The 21,263-nt window shown below is 46.8% G+C and overlaps 1 protein-coding gene across 4 annotated transcripts in view; it reads right to left on the bottom strand.

The window, feature by feature from the left end:
- Cacna2d4 (calcium voltage-gated channel auxiliary subunit alpha2delta 4) overlaps positions 1–21,263 on the bottom strand; it is a 110,742-nt gene that overhangs the window by 51,679 nt on the left and 37,800 nt on the right. For 2 of the 4 annotated variants that reach the window (XM_076567771.1, XM_076567772.1), the window contains exons 16-23: positions 21,012–21,086; positions 17,691–17,777; positions 17,140–17,211; positions 5,986–6,047; positions 4,935–5,002; positions 3,206–3,251; positions 3,036–3,133; positions 1,400–1,493 (exon numbers count right to left, since the gene is read on the bottom strand). In XM_076567771.1, coding sequence (XP_076423886.1) covers positions 1,400–1,493; positions 3,036–3,133; positions 3,206–3,251; positions 4,935–5,002; positions 5,986–6,047; positions 17,140–17,211; positions 17,691–17,777; positions 21,012–21,086 — 602 coding nt within the window. Of the gene's footprint in view, positions 1–1,380; positions 1,494–3,035; positions 3,134–3,205; positions 3,252–4,934; positions 5,003–5,985; positions 6,048–17,139; positions 17,212–17,690; positions 17,778–21,011; positions 21,087–21,263 lie in introns of those variants that run through there. The other 2 variants (XM_076567773.1, XM_076567774.1) reach the window with 2 other exon arrangements.

The raw sequence follows: 21,263 nt of genomic DNA, 5'->3' as shown, positions 1-21,263 counted from the left end.
TCTCACCGTTTTGTATCGGAATGGGATGGAGCCTGCGGGTCCGCATCTTCAGTGGGAGAGCCTCCAACCTCCACAACATGCTGGCTTTCAATTTTATGTGTGTGCATGTGTTTGTGTGAGCGTGTGCATGTGCGTATGCACCTGGGGGTCAGAGGTTGATGTTGAGTGTTTCCTCCAACTGCTCTCTGCCTTGTTTATTCTGGACAAAGGTCACTCACTCACCCTGGCGCTCGCTGACTGGGCTGGGTTGGATGGCCAGTGACCCTAAGGATCTGCCTATCTCTACCCACCCCCCGTACGGGGTTACAGAAGTGGGATACTATGCTTGGCTTTTTATGTGGGTTCTGGGGGTCCAAACTTAGGTCCACATACTTGTGTGGCAAACACTCTATGGAGCCATCTTCCCAGCCCCCACCAGACCAATTTTTGGTAAGACAGAAGCTAGTAAAGAACATTTTCCCTTCAATACACTGTGTGCTAGTGTCTGGCCCTATAGATTTTCTTCATTCTAGGTTTACCTACATTTATACGGTTCTGTATACCTACATTTATATGGTTCAAAGTTGCATCAGAAACATTTGCAGTTCAAGCTCCATTTCAGTGACCTCCTTTTCTAACCAGAGAACAGCCCTCAGAACCTTTGCTGAACAGCCTTCCGTGGAAACCGGGTGCACATGTGGAGGACATGCACACGGACACTGTGTTCTGGCCCTCTCTTGCGGAAATGGAGCACATTGCACACGTGCTTTTAAAAATAGGAGATTGTTTTGTCAGAGGAGCATCAGTGAACCGGAGTGTTAGGGAGGCTTGACATCTATGATTTTTGAACCTTCCTCTTCAGAAGCAAGAGCTACAGACCTTACCTCATTAATGTCACCCCCCCTCTCATGCTGTGTACATGGCGCCCAATTTTCTGTATAGCCATGGAACACAATGTCAGCAAGAAAAAGCCAGCAGAGAATTGGGGAAATCTCGGGGTCTGGGAAGCCTGTGGTAGCCTACATCTCCATTTGTCAGTCTTGCACTTACTGGGGCCTTTCTTGGGGAGTGAGAGACCAACCTAGAAAACACGTTCAGCCCAGGGCTCTGACAGGGCTGCAGTGGGAACTAAGGCTTGTGGCTGGGAAAGCTGCACTTGGTGGTTTTGAGTGAGGAGCTGTGTGTGTGTGTGTGTGTGTGTGTGTGTGTGTGTGTGTGTGTGTGTGTGTGTAGCCTGCTTTACTGGAGTGGTGTGAAGGCCATTCTCACCCCCGGGTCCACCATATCCCCATGTCCCTGTCTTCATCGTGGTTCCTTCAGGAGGGGTTGTGTCTTTCCAAGGGATCTGACTCAGTCAGGGATAGAACATGCCCGGATGTGCTGCCTGCTCTCCTGAAGCCATCACCCCTCCCGTACATACTCAGACATGTTGAGTGCCAGTGCCGTCCAGTAGGCTTCCATGGGGGCCGTCACCACTGCATCAAACAGCACCTCCCGCACCAGCTCTTCATCACCTGGGGGTAAAGTCGCAGGAACCAGCCACACGTCATCTATCACCCCAGGCCCCACCCCATTAGGAACAGCACAGCTCCTGGAAGCTGCAGGTGTAGCTCAGGGGTAGCAGTGCGAGTCTGGAATCCCAGCTCTTGGAAGCAGAGGCTCAGGAGCTGGAGGTCATCGTTGGCTGTAGAGCAAGTTTGAGACTCGTCTGTCCAATAACAACAACAATGCCCGCCGCACAGCCCCCTACCCTGTCGGAGTCAGGAGAAGGATGAGACTCCGGCTGGTGTCTCTGGGTATTAAAGCCATCTGAGTGGCCAGAAAGATATCAACCCTCTTGTTCTGTCTTCAGATTCTCAGCCACAGAATAGATGTGCGTTGACATTGAAGGCCCTTCCAGTTTAACACTGTGGAGTCTAGATAGTCTCTTGATCCAGCCGGGGCCTGCCCGGCCTGTGTCAGCTCCCACCCTCTCTGCTCCCTGATGCAGGACATGCTGGTGGCTGTGGGTGCTGCAGGCATGAGCTGACTCAAAGCTGCCCTGTCTCATTGGCCCAGTGCCTGCTGCTTCCCTGGCCTGGCTGCTTTTCTTCCACTCTACACAGATGCCACTCTCTGCCCTCTCTCTTAGAATGGTTTTAATTTTTCATTGAAGTGAAATGTATGTTGCACAAAACTAACTTACAGTCTTCAACTCAATGCACACCACTGTATAACCCACCCTATGTACTTCCAAAATATCTTCATTGCCTTCAAAGAAGATCCCAGATACCTGGAATCAATCTTCTTTGTCTTTAGTAACCCTACCCTCACCTGCCTCCACCCCCCTCCGAAGCACTCCATCCACGGCACCTGTCATGATTGTAACACTACATACATATGCAGCCTTGATCACTGCCTGGCTTCTCCCCCAAATTTCCAGCTCTGTAAGTGCCGGGCCTTGGCTGGGTTGTCTGTATCTCAGTCCTTGCCCCAGGTCTGGTGCAAGCACATGCTCTCGTCAGCCTTGTTGACTGATGGGGAGATAGATGGATGCCCTGGTAGGTCGGTTCAGGAGATGGTCTTTTCATGGGGAGAACATATATGGAGCAGGACCACTGAAGAGGAGGAAGAGGCTTGCTGAGGACCACGGTCAAGTGAACTGGCCAGAGGCCTGAGTGCCTAGACTTGGAAAATCCTCTCAGACCAAAGGATTGAAGGGACCGCCTGACCAAATGCTATGCTTGGCAGAACTGAGGACTTCAAGACAGCGTCTGCTCCTTGACCACTTTAAGGTGGTGGGGTTATTAGACTGGACAAGCGGGAGGGCTGAGGGGGCTAAAGGAGATCCTGGCCTCTGCCATGAGGATCCCTGGTACAGGCCTCTAGTTCTTAGAATGCCCATGTCCTGCATGCCCACTGCCCCAGCCAGCTCTGACTGTTTCTTTGGGGTTTCTCATTTTTATACAGCCACCTTTGTGATCCCAGGACAGGTGGATAGTACTCTCAACCCCTGGGAAGCCCTGGATTGCTGGGACCCAGAGGACAAGTACAGAGGCATGGGTTCGGATACTCACACTCCAGGCCTGGATCCATCCCTGTCAGGAAGCGGACCACAGCTTCCAGCTGGCTGAGTTTCCGGTGGTCTGGGTCGATATCCGTGATGCAGTAGATCCTGGAAGCCCAGGGAGCACATGTTACCACAAACCCTCGCTTTCTCCCTCCAACCCTTTACCTCCTTGCCTACCAGTCGCTGGCCAGGGTCAGATCCGGGTGAAGCAAGTCATGCAGGCCTGAAAGCAGAGTCCATACTCAGGCTGATACCCTGTGGCTGTGGGCACACACCCCAGGTCTGCAAACCCCTTTGCAGGAAGGGCTTTTGTGAGCATGCCTTTAGCATCTTGCTGCATACAGGTTCTCGTGGCCACAGCCTTAAACCTCTTTAGATACCAGTGTCTTGCAAGCCCCACACTCTTAACACTTTGAAAGCTGTGATTTTGTCTTCTCTGGTTTTATCAAGCATGGCTGCTGCCGTGGCCAGCCAGAGATGAGCCTGGGGTGGGCTGTGCCTGCCCAGCGAGCCCTGGAGCCTCGCTGGGCTCTTAGCCTGACTGTGCACTCCGTACACTTGGTGAAGGGATGAGCGAACGAGCTCTTGGTAGCTCAGTGCTCAAACATTTAAGTAGGTGCTCAATGAAGCTTTGGGAAGTTGTCGGAAGAGACTGGGCAAACATGAGGTAAGACTGCGTGACTTCACGAGTGGGTGACAGACTGCTCCCTCTGTGACGTGCAGTGATGTGATAGGGAGTAACTGGGCAGTGGGAGGGAGGAAGAAGAGGCACACGGAGGGCCCAGGGAACTTAATGGCTTGGTGACTGAGGACGGGGGGGGGGGGGGGGGGGGCGAGCTCCAGAAGCAGGCCTCTTGCTGTGGAAGGACATTGCAGGCGTCAGCACACCACCTTGACAGGGTAGGGCTACCCTGGGAAGCTGGCATCCGATAGGGCCAGGGTGAGCTGGAGGGAGGGGCCAAGAGGAGAGATTTTCGGGGCAGCCTCGCTCCCTGGTAGCCAGCTCCCTGCCCCGGGGCTCACTATGCTGTGTGCTTCCTCTTTGTCTGCCACCACAGAGGCCCCTTCCCTCAGCTGTCTAGTTTTAATTTTTGAATTACTATTATTTTATGTGTCTGGATGTTTTGCCTGCATGTATGTCTAGGTACCATATGTGCAAGGCCAGAAGAGGGCATCAGATGCCCTGGAACTGGAGTTCCAGATAATTGTGAGCTGCCACGTGGGTGTTGGGAACAGAACCCCGGTCCTTAGCGAGAGCAGCCAGTGCCCTTAACCACCAAGTCACTGCTCTAGTCCTCAGCTGCCTGTTTCTTCTAAGGCCACCAATCTCAGGAGTCTGACCCATCCTAATGATTTCATCTTGGCTTGATTACGTCTGCCAACACCCTACCCGAGAAGGTCACAGCCACAGCTTCTAAGAGTCAGACCTTCAGCACATCTTTTGAAGGGTAGGAAGCTTAAGAGAGTAAACTTGGGGGAGTCGGCGGGACAACACCAGGGGAGGCTTTTCTAGATTCTGTGGATGAAGTCAGAGACAGAGGCAGGGTGAACAGCTGGAGGCCACTATGATTGTCTAGGGATAGGGGGAACTATGACCAGACTGATGGCAGGATGATGAGGTGATGGGGTGTACCCCAGGGATAAGAAAGAAGAATGGACAGACATAGAAATGTCCCATCTTTCAGGGCTCTCTGAGATATCTAGATCCTTATGAAGGTTGATTCCCTCAAGGTGCCCAGGCAGCTGGGGTCATGGGCAGCTGGGATAGGGGTGAGGCCCTTCTCTGCCCCCCCACCTGATGGGAAGTGCTCACCCTGATTCCACCCTGGGTTGGTCCTGCTCAGCAACCGGGAGAGTGAATCCCCTACGACACACCACATCACAGTCAGCACGTGGCTTGACCTACCTTCCTCCACGGATGTATTTCCCAGGAGGATGTATTCTCCATGGCCTCTAGTCAGCACCACTCCCAAGCTAGAGAGAAGAGAAGGGCGCCGTGTGCACACTGGTCACATCCGCTCCAGCTAGTTGCTCACCAAGCAAGGGAGCTTTTGGACACAGGGCAATGGCACACCTTTTTAGCTTTCCTCTTTTATCCTGGCCTCACAGGTCATTCCCCTGAGAACCAGGAAGGTACTGCTAGTCTCTCAGTCACTCTTCCCAAGGAGGGCCCTGGAAACGCCACAGACCATGATTCCTGAAGCTCCCAGGTTACTTAAGGAGTAAGTAAGTTCTTGAGCTTCCAGGGACCACCTGAAATGTTGTTCAGGGGCCTTCCAGGGACCACCTGAAATGTTCAGGGGTCTCAGGATCCCCCTAGGAGGTCCCTGTCCACTGAGCCTCATCTCTTGGTAGCACACTAGATTTGAATCTGGAGCGTGAGAAGGTGTGGCGCCTGGGCTCTGCCTCCCAGTCCTGGCACAATCAGCTTGCCTGGGCTGAGGAGATGGCAATCCTGAGCCGCTCTCAGGTGTTCTAGTGGGCAGTCGGAGCAGGGAAGCTGCACTGTGCCGGGAAATGATGGCGGGAACCCTGGCGCTATTCTGCTTTCATCCTCTCATCCTACCACTCTGCGCCGCCGACATCTGTGTAGATTGTATCATGACATCATCAACATAGTCAAGAAGTAGCTGCTATAATCATCGTTCACATTTCTCAGATGACACATTTGAGGCACAGGGACGTTAAGTGCCTTGACTCAGGTCGCAAAGCCTCTAAGTGGTAGAGCTGGGATTCAAACTAAGAGTTCGGCTGCAGAATTGGACATTTAGCCACACTGGCAAAGCCCATCTAGATCTCATTTCCTGAATGATGACTAACTAGGATCTTTTGCTAAAAGCACAGAATTGCTAACTTGGTAAGAAAGAATCGACTCTCAGATCTGACAGTTCTATCATGAGTTGGTGGTCTTTCTACTCTGTCTCGAATCCCTGGCTTGTGTGGCATTATCCCCTCACCTGAAAGGTGTGTCACTGATGTCCGTGAAGAAATAGTCATTGGTCAGGAATAGAACCCGTTTCTGAAAGCAAAAGAAAAGTGTCCTGGCTAGGTGACAGAGTGGTGCTGGCCACCTGCCCCCCCCCCAGCCTTGGTTGCTTGTTACCTCAATGTGCCTCCCTCACGCCTCACCCCCCAACCATCCCAGCCCCCTTTATGGACACTCGGGGCAGAAACAGCTCACAGTTTGGCAAATCGGCTTTTTGGGGGCTGCCTTTAAGGTCTAGGCTTGCCCAGCCCATGTGGCCAGCTCAGCACTTGAAACATCTTAATTAACTTTAACCAACATCAATGGGGTGTGTGGTTGTGGGGGGTGAGGAGATGGGGGTGGGAACTTGGGGGTTGGAAATGGGGCAAAAATCACAGCTGAAGGGCCAGCCTGAGGAAAGTCAACAGTCCTGACCCCATGGTAAGCCCACAACCCCCACAGCAAGGTCTCAGCTCCACGGCAAGCTCACAGCCTCTACAGCAGTGAAATAAAGCTAGATAGTAATAACAATAGAAACTGTGGAGAGTACACAAACTCATGGCTTTGAAACAATACACTATTGAATGATGAATATATCACTGAAGAAACCAAATAAGAAGTAAAAAAAAATTCTAGAATGGAATTAAAAGGCCAACACACACACACAGAAAGCTATGGGACAGAAGGAAGGCAGTCTTAAAAACAAATACTGACATGAAAAACAGTGAGAACTCAAACAACACAATGATGTACTTTAAGCACTTAGAGAAACAAAAACAGCCAGGAGGTGGTGGCGCACACCTTTAATACAGGTGGATCTCTGAGTTTGAGGCCAGCCTGGTCTACAGAGTGAGTTCCAGGATAGCCAGGGCTACACAGAGAAACCTTGCCTCAAACAACAACAACAACAACAAAGAAAAAGGAAAGAAAAAGGAAGAAAAATAAGAACAAACCAAACTCCAAAGCAGTAAATGCGAAAAATAATTATGATCAGGGCGGAAATTAAACAGAACAGAAGGAACAAGCTCAGAAATGATACAGGGAGTCAATGACATGAAGAGCTGGTCCACTGAGAAGATAAAGAAGACTGACAAGCCCTTCGCCAATTAGTCCAAGAGAAAGCACGAAAGAGAATACCTCCCATTAATCAAATCAGAACTGAAAGGGGGGCACAGCAACAGATACCAGTGGGATCCAGAAAACCCTAAGAGCAACCTTAAAAAACACATATTCTAGACAGTTGGAAAATCTAACATAAATGGAGGAGTTTCTAGATGCATATGACCAACCAGAATTAAACCAAGATGAAATAAGTGATTTAAACAGATCCACAGCCAGCCGCAAGACTGAAGCAGCAATAAAAAAAAATTCTTCCAACTTAAAAAAAAATAGCCAGGAGGACGCAGGTGGCAGAGTACATGTGATGTGAGAATAGAGGGAACACGAAGGATTTCAACAGGGAGGGGTGTGGCCTGGGAGAATATGGTGTCCCACTTTCCGTTAGGTTGATGTGATAAAATACCATGACGAAAGCAACAGGGCATGGAGGGGCTTATTTTAGCTCACAGTGCCAGGTTCCTGTCCATCATTTTTAGGGGAAGCTGAGCTAGTTACATCCAGTAGGCAGCAGCAGGAGAGAGAGAGAGAGAGAGAGAGAGAGAGAGAGAGAGAGAGAGAGAGAGAGAGAGAGAGAGAGAGAGAGAACACATGCCTGCCAGCACTCAGCCCTCCTTCTCCTCTCAGAGTCTGGAACTCAAACTCACAGGGGTGGTGCAGCCCACTTTCAGGATGGGTTTCCCACCGCAAATAATGGAATCAGGACAACCATGCACTGACATGCCCATAGGAAAACCTGATCTAGACACCCCAGCTTGGAGCCTCTCTTCCCAGGTGATTCTAGATTGTGGCAAGTTGACAACTGAATTAACCAAAATTAAGGAAGTAAGAAGTCATATGGAAACCCACTACTTCATAAGCTAATTTAAAAACAACTTTAAAAACAGATTCTGAATAGAGGCGCCATGTATAGGTGGATAATGGCAATCCCAGACTGTCTCCTAAATATTTGTTTCTATCCAGACACTAGTGCTGACCTCAGCCTTGGTCAAAGATGCTTCTCTTTACAGAGCAGTGGTAAATGTAAGGGTTCATGGTCAAGGTGCTGAGAACAAGTAACTGCTGAGCTTTAAACAGGACACTCCCATCCCTCCTCCAAGAGAACACTGCCAAAGAAAGGAAGAAAGAATGTTAGATCTGGACAATGGGTAGGAGGGCCATCTTAAGGACATGTAGAGACCTCTCTGCTTGCTGTGTGCAGACAAAATGAGACCAGTTGTTTCCTGTTCCAGCTGCCATGTCTTCCTCTGCCCACTACCATACCTTCCTGCCATTATGGACTCTTCAGGAACCAATGAGACAGCTGTCTTGGGTGAGACTGAGGCTTACAGGATTTGTTCAGGTCCCTGCTCCTTGCTGTGACTTCTGGAGCTCTTGACTTCTAGTTCTGCAACTGGTCATCTGACTGTGTCCAAATGTCTGTCTCGTGTCATAGAGGAAGCTAGGATCCCAGCTGGCCTTGAGCACGTAGCTCTTTCCTGACATTAGCCTGGCTTTCACTGAGTCAACGCTCCTGTTCCCACACCGACAAGGCTGGGATGTCACCACACTGCTTTGTAACTCACTGAACTGTAAAATTTCACCGAGATGCAGGTTTTATTTCCCTTTGACAATAAGAATGTGCATGTGGGCCGGGCGGTGGTGGCGCACGCCTTTAATCCCAGCACTCGGGAGGCAGAGGCAGGCGGATCTTTGTGAGTTCGAGGCCAGCCTGGGCTACCAAGTGAGTTCCAGGAGAGGCGCAAAGCTACACAGAGAAACCCTGTCTCGAAAAACCAAAAAAAAAAAAAAAAAAAAAAAAAAAAAAAAAAAAAAAAAGAATGTGCATGTGGGTTTGTTGTCTAGTGTGACACACAGTTTCATCAAAAGAGAGGAAGAGTTATAAAACTTGGTAGAAAATAAACCTGAAAAACTTAACAGGCTAAAAAAAAAATAGAACATGATATTTTCTGGCACTCATAGAACTGTGACTTCCTATGGCACAAGACTAGACTCAAGTATTCATAGAGGGGAGAGGGCTCATTCGTCCCCATCTCACCCAGTAGAACCAATAGCAGCCAGTGCCTGCCAGGGACAGACAATTCTTCAGTGATATAGCCACTGGAGAGTTACTCATTTCCCAGTGAATGGGTTTACATCTGTGCCCACATGAGTGGCCCTGGATAAGCCCAGTGGCTCACAAAACAAAGACGAAAATCCATGAAAGTGAGATGAGGAACTTGGTGTGGGGAGGACGTTGGTGAGGATAGGAGAAAGGATGTAGAGATAAACTGACCAGAATAAAACTGTCAACAAATAAATTAATAAACACTGATCAGTGACCTGAAATAGGCTATAAATAATCAAATTAATTTAGTTCAAGACTGAGAGAAAAGATAGCAACAGAGAGGGAAAAGCCAGAAGACGTGCATGAGAAAGTCAGCAGCATTGAAGAGAAAAACTCAGTGAGGACATTTGGAACTTAAAAGAAGTTAGAAAAGTTGGAAACTAAGAACCTAATGAATCAAATAAAAAAAACACAGTAGAAAGCATCAGCAATAGACCACATATTAAAAAACAACAACCCATCAGGAGTGCAGGACAAGGTTGATGAACCACTACATTTAAAACTTACTAAGGATAAAAATGAACATGATCATGACTTCCAAGAACTCTGGGATATATTTAAGAGACCAAACCTAAGAGTCTACAGGAGAATAAAGAGCTGAGACTAAATACCAAAGGCATAGATAATATGAATTATAGCAGAACTCTCTAGATTTAGAGAAAGAAATAGACACACAAATGCAACAGGCATTTAGAATCCCAAATAGACATGACCAGAGAAGATCTTCACTATGACATATAACATATTATATACAGGAAGTCAAAAATAAAAAGCAAAGAAGTTGTCTTAGTTAGGGTTTTTATTGCTGTGACAAGACACAATGACCAGAGCAACTCTCTTGAAGGAAAACATTTGATTGGAGGCTTGCTTACAATTTAAGAGGTTCAGTCCATTATCACCATGGTGGGGAGCATGGCAGCATGTAGGTGGATGTGGTGTTGGAGAAATAGCTGAGAGTCCTACAATTTTGCATGTAATAGGAAGTTGACTGAGATACTGGGCGGTATCCTGAAAAGGAAACCTGAAAGCCCACCCCCACAGTGACACACTTCCTCCAACAAGGCCTTTGTCTAGCAAAGGTATCTTTACAAATTGATGGAGAAGTAAGGGCATTTCAAGACAAACACAAATGTGAGCAGTTCGTTCCACCAAGCCAACAATGCAGGAGATACTTAAAAGGGTATCATAGAGAGAGGAAGGGGAGAGACTGTCTCAGTCATGAGAATATAAGAAAGAATGTTTTGTGAAAGGAATAGATAAATAAAGAAGAACTAGGAAGAAACCCATATATCCTACACAGTAAACCAGCAAACCTCTACTATACCAACAGGGGAGAAAATAAAGACAAATAATTCAGCAAGAAAAACAATTGTCAACAATTGCAGGAATTAGTAAACATCTCTCAGTAACAACTTTAAATGTGAATGGCCCCAATTCAGTAAAAAAAATAAAAATGAAAAAACAGACTGCTGAGCAGATTTTTTTAAATCTGACTTTGTGTTGTTTCCAAGAGACACACCTCACTGGCAAAGACACCTGTCTGAAAACTCATTATCAGCATATAAGAAAGCTCCTGATTTTTGCATGTTGAGTTTCATCGTGGAACTTAGAGTATTTATTTTATCAAAGAACCTTCTGGAGGAGTCTATAGTGTCTGTTAAGTATGTAATTATGCTGTCTGCATATAGAGATAGTTTGATTTCTTCCCTTCCTATTTTTATCCCTTTTATCTTTCTCATATCTTATTGCTCTAAAATTTTGAGAACTATATTGAATAAAAATGAAGAGCTTGGGATCCTTGTTTCTTTTCAGGAACCAGAGGAAAGGCCCAGAGTTTCTTCTCATTTAGTATAATGCTGGTTATAGGCTTGTCATATTCCACCTTTATAATTTGGAAGTACTCCATCTATCCCCAATTCTTCAGTCGTGTCTTAGTCACAGTTCTACTGCTGTGAAGAGACACTATGACCAAGGCAACTCTTCTAAAAGAAAGCATTTAATTGGGAGCTTGCTTACAGCTTAAGAGGGTTAGTCCACCATCATCATCACAATGGGGAATGTGGCGATACATGGATAGACATGTATGGTGCTGGAACAGTAGCTCAGAGCTACATCCTGATCCATAGACAGCAGGCAGAGAAAGAGAGACACTAGGCCTGGTGTGAAACCTCAAAGTCCAGCCCCAGTGACATACATCCTTCAACAAGGCCACACCTCCCAGTTCTTCCCAAACAGTTCCACTAACTGGAGACCAAGCATTCAAGCATATAAGCCTATGGGGCCATTCTCATTCAAACCAACATAAGTACCCTTATGATGAAGCCATGTTGAACTTTGTCAAATGCTTTTCTGTATCTATCTAGGTGGTTATATAATTTCTGTCCTTTAGCTCATTTATATGGCGCATTACATTTATTGATTTATGTGTATCAAACTAGCTTTGCATTCCTAGGAGGAAAGCAACTTTGCTGCGGTCTGTGATCTTAATATGTTCCTGCATTAAGTTACACAGAGCAGAAATGGGAGGAACTGCAAATGCATCCTACAGAGCTAACAACACCAATGCTGCTCAGACTGTTACCCAGAGCAGAAACAGGAGGAACTACAAATGCATCCTATAGATCAGCATCACCATGATACCCAAAGCAGATAATGACAGAACAAAAAAGAAAACCATAAGCCAATTTCCTGATGACCACAATGCAAAAATGTTCAACACAACTCCTACAAACTGAATTCAAGAGTATGTTTAGCTTGTATACTACAACCAAGTTGGCTACACCCCAAGGACTCAAGGTTGGTTAAACAGGCTCAAATCAGTAGTGTAACTCAGCACAAGAAACAGATTTAAGGACACAAATCACACAAACAGTTACCTCAATTGGTGCAGCAAAGGCCTTTAACCAAGTTTAATAACCCTTTGTGATAAAAACCCTGAAGAAACTAGGAATAAAAGAAACATAACATAATAGAGGCTTTATATAGTGAACCATAGCAAACATGTTTTGTGGCAGCATACGCCTTAATTCCAACACTAGTTAACCATAGAGGTCTGGAGGTCTATACAGACAGACAGGAAGTGACAGAGCTGTGTAGGAAGAGGAAGTGATGTAGCTGGGCTAAGAGAGCCAATGAGAGAACAGAACAGAAAAGGCAGATCAGCATGAGTATACAGGAAGAAGCTCTCTTTGGAAGTTGCGGAGTTGGTGAGGTGAGGTTAGCTCGTGGCTTGTCCCATTCCTCTGATCTTTCTCTAAGGCTTTCACCCCTGTATTTGGCTCCATGTTTTTTTTTTTTAATTTACCAAGACCATTTAGAAATTTGTCTACAGCCAGCGTTGGTGGCACACGCCTTTAATCCCAGCACTCGGGAGGCAGAGGCAGGTGGATCTCTGTGAGTTCGAGGCCAGCCTGGTCTACAGAGTGAGATCCAGGACAGGCACCAAAACTACACAGAGAAACCCTGTCTCGAAAAAATAAAAAAAAAAATGTCTACAATGTTTAAATGGGGAAGAGTGGAATATTTTTCCTCTAAAATCTAGAATGAGACAAGAGTGTCTCACTATCCACTCTTATAGTTCTTGAAGTCTTATCTAGAGAAATAAAACAAGAAAAATAAATAAAAGGGAAAAGTCATGTTATCCCAATTTGTAGTTGACATGACCCTAACTGACCCTGAAGGCCACTAGAAACCTCTGATAACTATAAACACATTCATCAAAGCTGCAGGCCACAAATTCAAGTGACAAAAGTCAGTGGCTTTGCCACATACCAATAGTGGTCTAATTGTGAGAGAAATCATGAGGAAAACCCATTCACAACAGCTTAAAAACTTTAGGAATAAACCTAACCAAGGAGGTGAAAGACACTGGAGGAAGAAATTGCTAGAAGATGGAAGACTTTCCCACAGTTGTGGATTGGCAAATTGAGATTGTGAAATGACTATTTGCAAAAGCAATTTACAGATCCAGTGCAATGACCATTAAAACACCAATGGTAGTTCAGGGGTTAAAAGTGCTTGCTGCTCTTGCAGAAGACCTGAGTGTGGTTCACAGACTACACATGGTGGTTCATAACTACCTGTGACTAAAGTTCCAGAGGATCTAATACCCTCTTCTGGCCCCTGTGGGCACTGCACACACATGATGCACACAAACACACACAGGCATCCACACATACAAATCAATCAATTAATCAATCAATCATCAATCAATCAATCAATCAATCAATCAATCAATCTTCAAAAATAACAGTTACATTGTTCAAAGAACTGGAAAAGCAATCCTACAATGTACATGGAAATGCACAAGACCCCTGTGATGGTCAAATGTGGTTGTCAACTTGATAAGATCTGGCGTCAACTAAGAGATGTACCTCCAGGTGTGTGTGTGTGTGTGTGTGTGTGTGTGTGTGTGTGTGTGTGTGTGTGTGAGGGTATTTCCAGGAGAGATTATCTGAGGGGGGAAAGAGACACACTTCCTCCAACAAGGCCACACCTCCTAATAGTGCCACTCCCTATGAGCCAAGCATTCAAACACAAGAGTCTGTGGGGGCCATGCCTATTCAAACCACCACATTGATAGAGACTTGATTATCCCAAACAATTGTTGGCAGAAAGAATAATCCCGGAGGCACCACAATCTCTGATCTCACCTTGTATTACAGTTATGGTAACAAGAGCAGCATGGCAGTGGCCCAAACTCAGACGTGCAGGCCAGCGGACAGAAGAGAGAGTCTGGAGCTCACTCCAGACAGCTGCCCGATTTCTGACAAAGGCATCAAAGCACACATTGGAGAGAAGACAGGCTTCAGCGAAGGGTGCTGGGGACTGGTTTTCTATATGTAAGTTAACGGAATTAGGTCTGTGTAGCTCACCCTGCCCAAAAGTCAGTTCAAAACAAATCAAGACCCTTAATGTAAGATCTAAAACTTAGAAACTGCTAGAGGACACTTCAGGGTACAGACGTAGGAAGGAATTTCTGAAAAGGACTCCAGTGGCATAGAAAAGTATCCTAAAAACTGACAAATGGGATCACACGGTTTAAAGGACATATACAGCAAAGGAAGGTGTCTCCAGTGAAAGAGACCGTCTACATGTCTACAGAATGGGTACAAATCTTTGCCAGCTACAAGTTAGTCAGGGAATTAATTTCTAGACATGTGAAGAACAACACCTCCCCAAGAAAAAAGAACCACAAAACCCAAACACTGGATTGTTATACACTGCTAGTGGGAGTGTAAACTTGTATAGTCACTATAGAGATTGGTAGGGCAGTTTCTCAAAACACTAAACATAGGACCTCCATATGACCCAGCCATACCACCCTTGGGTGTGTGCCTGAGGCATCTGAGTCAACACACCACAAGGACACCTGTCCTTCTTTATTGATCGCTGTTCTGTTCACAGTAGCTAAGAAATGGACCAGCCTAGATCTCTATCAACAGATGAATGACTTAAGAACAGGTGGTAAACACACGCACACCCCCGCCATGCACACCATACACACACACACACACACACACACACACACACACACACACACACGAATTTTGAAACTCCTTAAAGAAAAGTGAAATCATGACATTTGCAGGGAAATGAATGGAACTGGAGATCACATGTTAAGTGAAATAAGTCAGCCTAAGCAAGACAAACCAACACTGTGTGTTTTCATTCCTGTGGGATCTAGATTTAAAATGACATATGGGTGTCTGTATAAATGTGTCCATGTGCAAAGCTTATGAAACTGGAAAGGGAGTCATGACGGGATGGGCCACATGATCGAGGAGGGAGGCAAAGAGGATCATGGGTTGCGTGTGTGATATGAAGCAGATAGGGAGGAGTCTCGGGGGAGGATGGAATAGCCAGAAAAGAGCAGGATGGAACTGGAAAATATTACACTGAGTGAGGTAGCCCAGGCCCAGAAAGAAAACACAGTGTTTTCTCTCACATGTGGGTCTAGTTTCTAATTACATATATGTATATGTATGTGTGTATGTATAGGATGTATATGTATATATAATCATATAATACACATATGCATATCATATATATGTATGTATCTATGTGGGAGCGAGTGTGGACAGAGGCTAGCAAGGGGCAAAGGAGACTTTGAAGGAGAGAGGGTAATAGAACAAATGTAATATAAAAGTGGAAGGGAACCATGGTTGTGGGACAGGAAGATGGGGGAGGGGGAGGGGGAAGGACTGATTAAAACTATGTAGGAAATGTCATAAGGAAACCTGCTACTCCATAATCTAATTTCATAAAGAAAATAAATGTTTTTCCAGACACTTGGGGAAGTCTTTGAGACTGCCACTCCAAGCACACAGGGCTCAAAGCCCCGATGTCTAGAATTTGTGATTTTTCATGATCCTAGGCTACTTTCTGCTTCTCTGATATCTCCATCTGTAAGATGTCGATAAGAAGAAACCTGCCTCCATGGGGTTGCTGAATAAATGGGCATCTCTACTGTGCTCGCTCTGACTTCTGACAAATCTGGACTGCCATCATCGGTGGTGTTAGCAGTAGGAAGACAGGGCAGCCCTGCCTGTCCTAAGACGCCGATATCACAGTTACCATCACCACCGCCATCCCGGTTCTCTGATGTGTGCATGTTTCAGGAAGTCTTGGTACACTGAAATGGTTTATTGGCAGTAATGAGCATATTTCCTGGGCAGGAAGAACTTTCCACAGAAGCTCAGACTGTTGTTTCTGGTTAGGGTTCTGCCTGGTGGCTTTGAGAAGGATGGAGATGCCTTGAGATAACCCCGGGCCCTGGGAGAAGAGGGCAAGTGCACATTCACCCACTGGGGGTGCCAGTGTGTTGGGCATAGCACAGCTGTTCTGGCTGTTAAGTGGCCCTATGCACATTAGGTTTTTCATGCTAGGTTCAATGTCCTGGCATGCTGTAACTTGGAAGAAGTCATAGAGCATGTTGAAGGCACAGGGAAGGAACCCTGACTCTTTTGGTATTACTGACATTCCCAGTGTGTCTGAAGAAGCAAAAGTCCCACAGCGTTCTGAGGAGATGCCCTGGGATAGTGTTGTGTTGTTGAGACATAATTTCCTCCAGAATGTGATGTGGAGACCAATTCCCTGTCTAGAAAGGACACTGGCCAGTGCTTTGCAGTCTGGCCTCTGTGGAGACCTGTGCCCAGGGAAGGACTCAGGTCTGAGTTGCTGCAGACAGATGCTATGTTCTTTGAGCGGGGGCAGGTGGGTAATGAAGGAGGTGGGGGTGGTTATACAGAAGGAGGTGACATTTGTTAATATGTCAAGGGATGATGTGAATTCAGAGGACTCATCCGAATCTTTTAAGTAAGAAGATGAAATGGTCTTTTCGAATGACACACAGGTCTGTACAGACAGGAGGGGTTTCTGGTTTTGATCCTCTGTAGTAAGGGTATTTGTTTCCATTTTCCGTGTCTGGATAAAAATCAGCTATACAAAGTAGTGACGATTTCCAACCTTTTTCCACGTGACATGTTTTCACAGAGCTGCTGGTAGTGTGCAAAATTAACTGTCATTTTCTCCCTTCCTATCAAAAACAACCAAAGGGCCAAATACCAGGCCGCAGAGGGAGGGAAGAAGGACTGCGAGTGACTTGGGCAACCTGCATGTGCTGTGGTCTCTAAAGAAGGGACTTTGTGAGTTGGAGGCCAGCCTGGTCTACAGAGTGAGTTCCAGGACAGCCAGAGCTACAGAGAGAAACCCTGTCTTGAAAAACCAAAAGGTGAAAACAGAAACAAGCAAACACAGAATAATGAACTGAGCATCAATGAGATCAACAGCACAGTTCCTACATGCTCCTCCCCTCAGCTTCCCTCTCTCCTCACGTTCTTGTTCCCAAGGCCACAGCAGTATCCAAGCCCAGGCTCAGTACCACCTGCTGGGACCTTGTGGGCACTGTCTCTAGCTCCTTACCCCTTTGTCCAGTGGCACCTTCACATCCATGGAGTGAGAACCTGTTTCCCCGTTGATCATGGCAGTTCTCAGCTTTAAGAGGAAAGAAAAGGGAGTTGGTGCCTGTTCACCTGGGGGTTTGGGGGCTTTGACTGTGTCTTAGGATCCCTAGGACACTGGCTCTTCCATTTTCCTCTGAGCAGAATTCTAGCAAGGAAGTTGGACCTGGGTACCACTGGCTCACAGTTCTGGGCTTTCACTGAGGTAGCGTTCTTAGGAGATGGATGCTCTTGGGGTACAGTGTTGTGTTGCTGAGACATGATTTCCCCTAGAATGTGATATGGAGACCGGAAGCTAAGCACAACACTGAAACCATGCTGGGGCATGCAAGCACAATTTCAGTCTGCCCCAGTCACCCCTGTGACTCAAAGGTCCACAGCTGCTGAAAAAGTCGCAGGCAGGGAGCCCAATGGCTCTGCTGCAGAGCTGTCCAGCATCCCGTGCACCCAGGGCTGGCTGGCTGCGGGGCTAACTGGGTGAGTAGCTTCTCACCCCCTCGCTTCCCCACTCACGGTTTCAGCTTGGTCCTCCCACTCCACTTCCGAGAGGTCCACACTGTTGTAGTTGGGTTTGGGTCTCAGCTTCTTGCCTTCTCTGTACTGAAGCGGGCCAGATGGGATGGAAAAAGTGGAGTTAGCACCCTCCCTGTTCCCTCCACTTTAAAATCTTTCAAATACCCTCATAAAGTTAAAGCATCCCATGATCGCCCAGGATGACCCAGGCCAAACTTTTACTCAGTGCAAAGCTGCCCTGGCTGATGTGTGCCACAGATGGGCTCCCAGCCTCCTGAGGGCTGCATACTTCTCATGCCAGGGATCTTCCGAGTTCGTCAGACAGCTTGTCGTAGTTCTTGTTACTAGAAAGTTCTCCCTCCTAACTTTTACTTATTGTTGTCAGTTTTTCTTCTGGAACCACCCCGAATGTGTTCCTCCTGATGAAGATGCTCAGCCTTGTCACTCCTCAGACGTGACTGTCTCCAGCTAAACATTTCCAGTCTGAAAATAGCTCTCTGAAGATGCTCAGTTCTGTCAATGTCACCCCCAAAATTGAGCTGCCAGGGAAATCAATATTGCAGATGGAGCCTGGCCAGGAGGTGAGAGGTGTGTTTTGTGGACTGAAGTACAGTACAGCTCTGACTGTTTCTGTTGGCTGCTTGGACAGCCAGGCCAGCTTGGCAGCCCAGATGGCGCCATTAGCCAGGCAAATCCCCTCGGTGTTCTCGTGTGGTGTACTCCCACACGTGGGCGCTCAGTTTGCAGAGCGCCCACCCATTTCTCATCCATGTCATCTTGTTAATCTCAGATGATCATTTTAGAACACTTTCTGAGCAATCATGTTCTCTGCCAGATTTTAAGGCATCTGCAGAAGCATTTCATCTTGATAGATTTTTTTTTAATTGGGTCAGATCCAAGGGCAGATCAACAGTGCTTAATAATCACCTGGCTCCAAAATTTGACGTAGATCCATGAGCCAGTTCTCCGAGTGGTATTATTCTTTCACACTCTCTTATTTTCTTGCTTTCTTACCCCCCCCCCCGACAGATATAATCATTCATCTCTAATTATGCCTGTGGTACTTCCTTGGTTTAGTTTAGTAAAGCCGTCAGTAAAGGGGAGAGTTTATCATCAGGGTACATTAAAAACAGCACCCTCTACTCCTGGAAATGGCTCCCCAGTAGATGTCTGGGTGGCTGAAGTCACTGTCATTGCATATCTTGCTTCTGGAGTTGTTTCATTTATTCACGTTGCGGTTTTTTCTGTCCTGATTGTAGTATGACTGTCGCAACATCATCCCTATTTGCCTTGCCTCCTTCCTTACCCACGGCCTTCCTGATGTCCACACTCATCAGACAGGGATGCCCTACCCTCCTATGCCTGAGCTGTTCCTCTGGCAACATTCCAGTGCCATTTCCTAAGTCCTGACAACACCTGACAGATTGTAGTCAATCCTTAGCCTCTCAGAATAAATGTATAATGTCATTTGGTTAGGGCCATTGATGTAGAAGGGCCCCAGCATGCCTCTTGACCTTTTCTTAAAATTCTATTGCTAGAATATCCTCTATTATTTTGATTTCTGAAATTGTGCCTTTTGCTTTCCCGATATTGCTTTCCTTACACAGTACATGGCACGACCCTTACTGTGTCCTTTGGTAAGCAGTTGCCTGCCATGTGCCTCCATACATTTTCTTCTCTTAATTAGATATGTCCTTATGTTTACAGCACTCCCACCAGCACAGTAATATCAGGCACATAGTAGGTCCACACCATGATTTGACAGGTGAGAGCATTATTCATGTGAGTTGCCTAGATGGATGCTGACAGGTGGTTTTCTGGTCCATGCCCCTTCATTCTGTATGTCAACTCTGGGATCAACCTCCATGTTCCCTCACTGTGACTCACTGGTCTCTTAAGAACCTGTTAATATAAGACTGTCCTTTATGGGTTCTCATAAGTGCCCTGTCAAATCTGAATTGGGAAGACAGGGAATTCAACAGTGTGTCTCCGTTCTGAGTTCTACCATTTGCCTTAAGTGGCTCGGTCAAATGTCTCAGGGGATATTCCGTATTTGCTTGAGTTAATTGGCATGCGCCTTGGTTCAGCTGGTCTCCCCAAATGACTCCTGGGGCAGAGAAGCCCCCTTGTAAACTCCTCTGCTACCCAAGACTCTCTTGGGGTTCCTGAGAAGACTGAAGAGGAGTGGGTTCAAGATGCTCCCAGGACTTTAGCTCTCCTGACCCCTCCGGCCATCACACCAGCAGTGTGGCCATTGCCACTGTGGACAGAGCCAGTGCTCTGGAGGCAGGGATTTCAGATACCCGGTGCTCAGAGGAACTCATATGAGAATACCCACAGCTCCTGGACAGAGTCAGAAGGGGACAGGGGCCCTGGGCAGCATCAGAGGCAAGCTCAGAGGACCGTTCACGGCCCTTGTGAGAGGGCCTCCTTGCTATTTTTGTTGTGAACTCATTGTTCATATTTCCTGCATGGCCCTCTGGGTTCTGCCGGTCCATCTGTCAGGTTGTAGGAGGGATGGAGTTACTGGGACAGGGAGGGTCTGTGATAAATGTCTGCAGTGATTAGGCTTTTAAAAAGGATTTACTGTATTTCTAATTAAGTGTACATGTGCATATTTATGTGTGGGTGGGTATGGTACCTGTGAACACAGGTGCCCATGACGGCCAGAGGTATTGGATCCCTTGGGACTGGAGTTAAAGGGGGTTATGAGCTGGCCGAAAAGGGTTCTGGGAACTGAATGCGGGTGCTCTGAACTGCTGAGCCATCTCTCCCTCATGGTTTGGCTCTTAAACAGCAAGGCCTCTATGTAGAAGGCTGGGTTCACATGGCACGGTTGGAAAATGGTGGAGTGTTAGGAGATGAAGCCCAGTGAGAGGTTTAATGTCCTTAAAGAGGGTCATGGGACTGGAGTCTCTTTCTCATTTTACTGTCTGGGGCCAACAGGTTCTCTCTGTCACATGCTCCCATCATGTTATGCTGCATGCACCCCACCACAGCATAAAATAGGCTCAACCAGCCGTGGACTTTATAACATAGTTCTTTCTTTACAAGCTGGGGGTCTCAGATGTTTATTATAGTAATGGGAAGTGGACTGTCCTGCAGAGCTCCATTCTCACACCCCCAGCCTGCATTACCTGCTCTCTGGTGTGGTTTCATGTATTTTTGCCATGTACATCCTGCTAGATAATAAACAGTTTGAAAACAGGTATAATGATGTCCATTTTTTTCTCTTGTACTAGCCAATGAATTTTAACTGTTTTTGTGAACTATACCTAAATCTCATATTGTTAGAATCTCAAGGCAAAGATCTGTACCTACCAAAGGTCGGAGGTCAGGATGAGAGAGGATGTAGCCGTTGTTAGTGTTCAAAAAGGCATATCCATGTACCCCAAGCTGCCAAAGTCAAGGGTTGAGGGCATTAGATGTGTTGGATGGCTAGGTAGGGGAGGGAATGACTGAAGACAGCAGCCCCTAGCAGTTTTAAACACAAATCATACCAGTCAGTGTCACGCTTCCCCCTGCTGGTCTCTGGTCAAGCAGCCGTGTACTGAAGCCACAGAAATGGTGAAC

The sequence above is a fragment of the Peromyscus maniculatus genome, chromosome 3, assembly GCF_049852395.1.
Source record: "Peromyscus maniculatus bairdii isolate BWxNUB_F1_BW_parent chromosome 3, HU_Pman_BW_mat_3.1, whole genome shotgun sequence".
NCBI lineage: Eukaryota > Metazoa > Chordata > Mammalia > Rodentia > Cricetidae > Peromyscus > Peromyscus maniculatus.
Note: the sequence above shows the minus strand (reverse complement) of the source record. Positions and strands in the feature narration are given on the sequence as shown.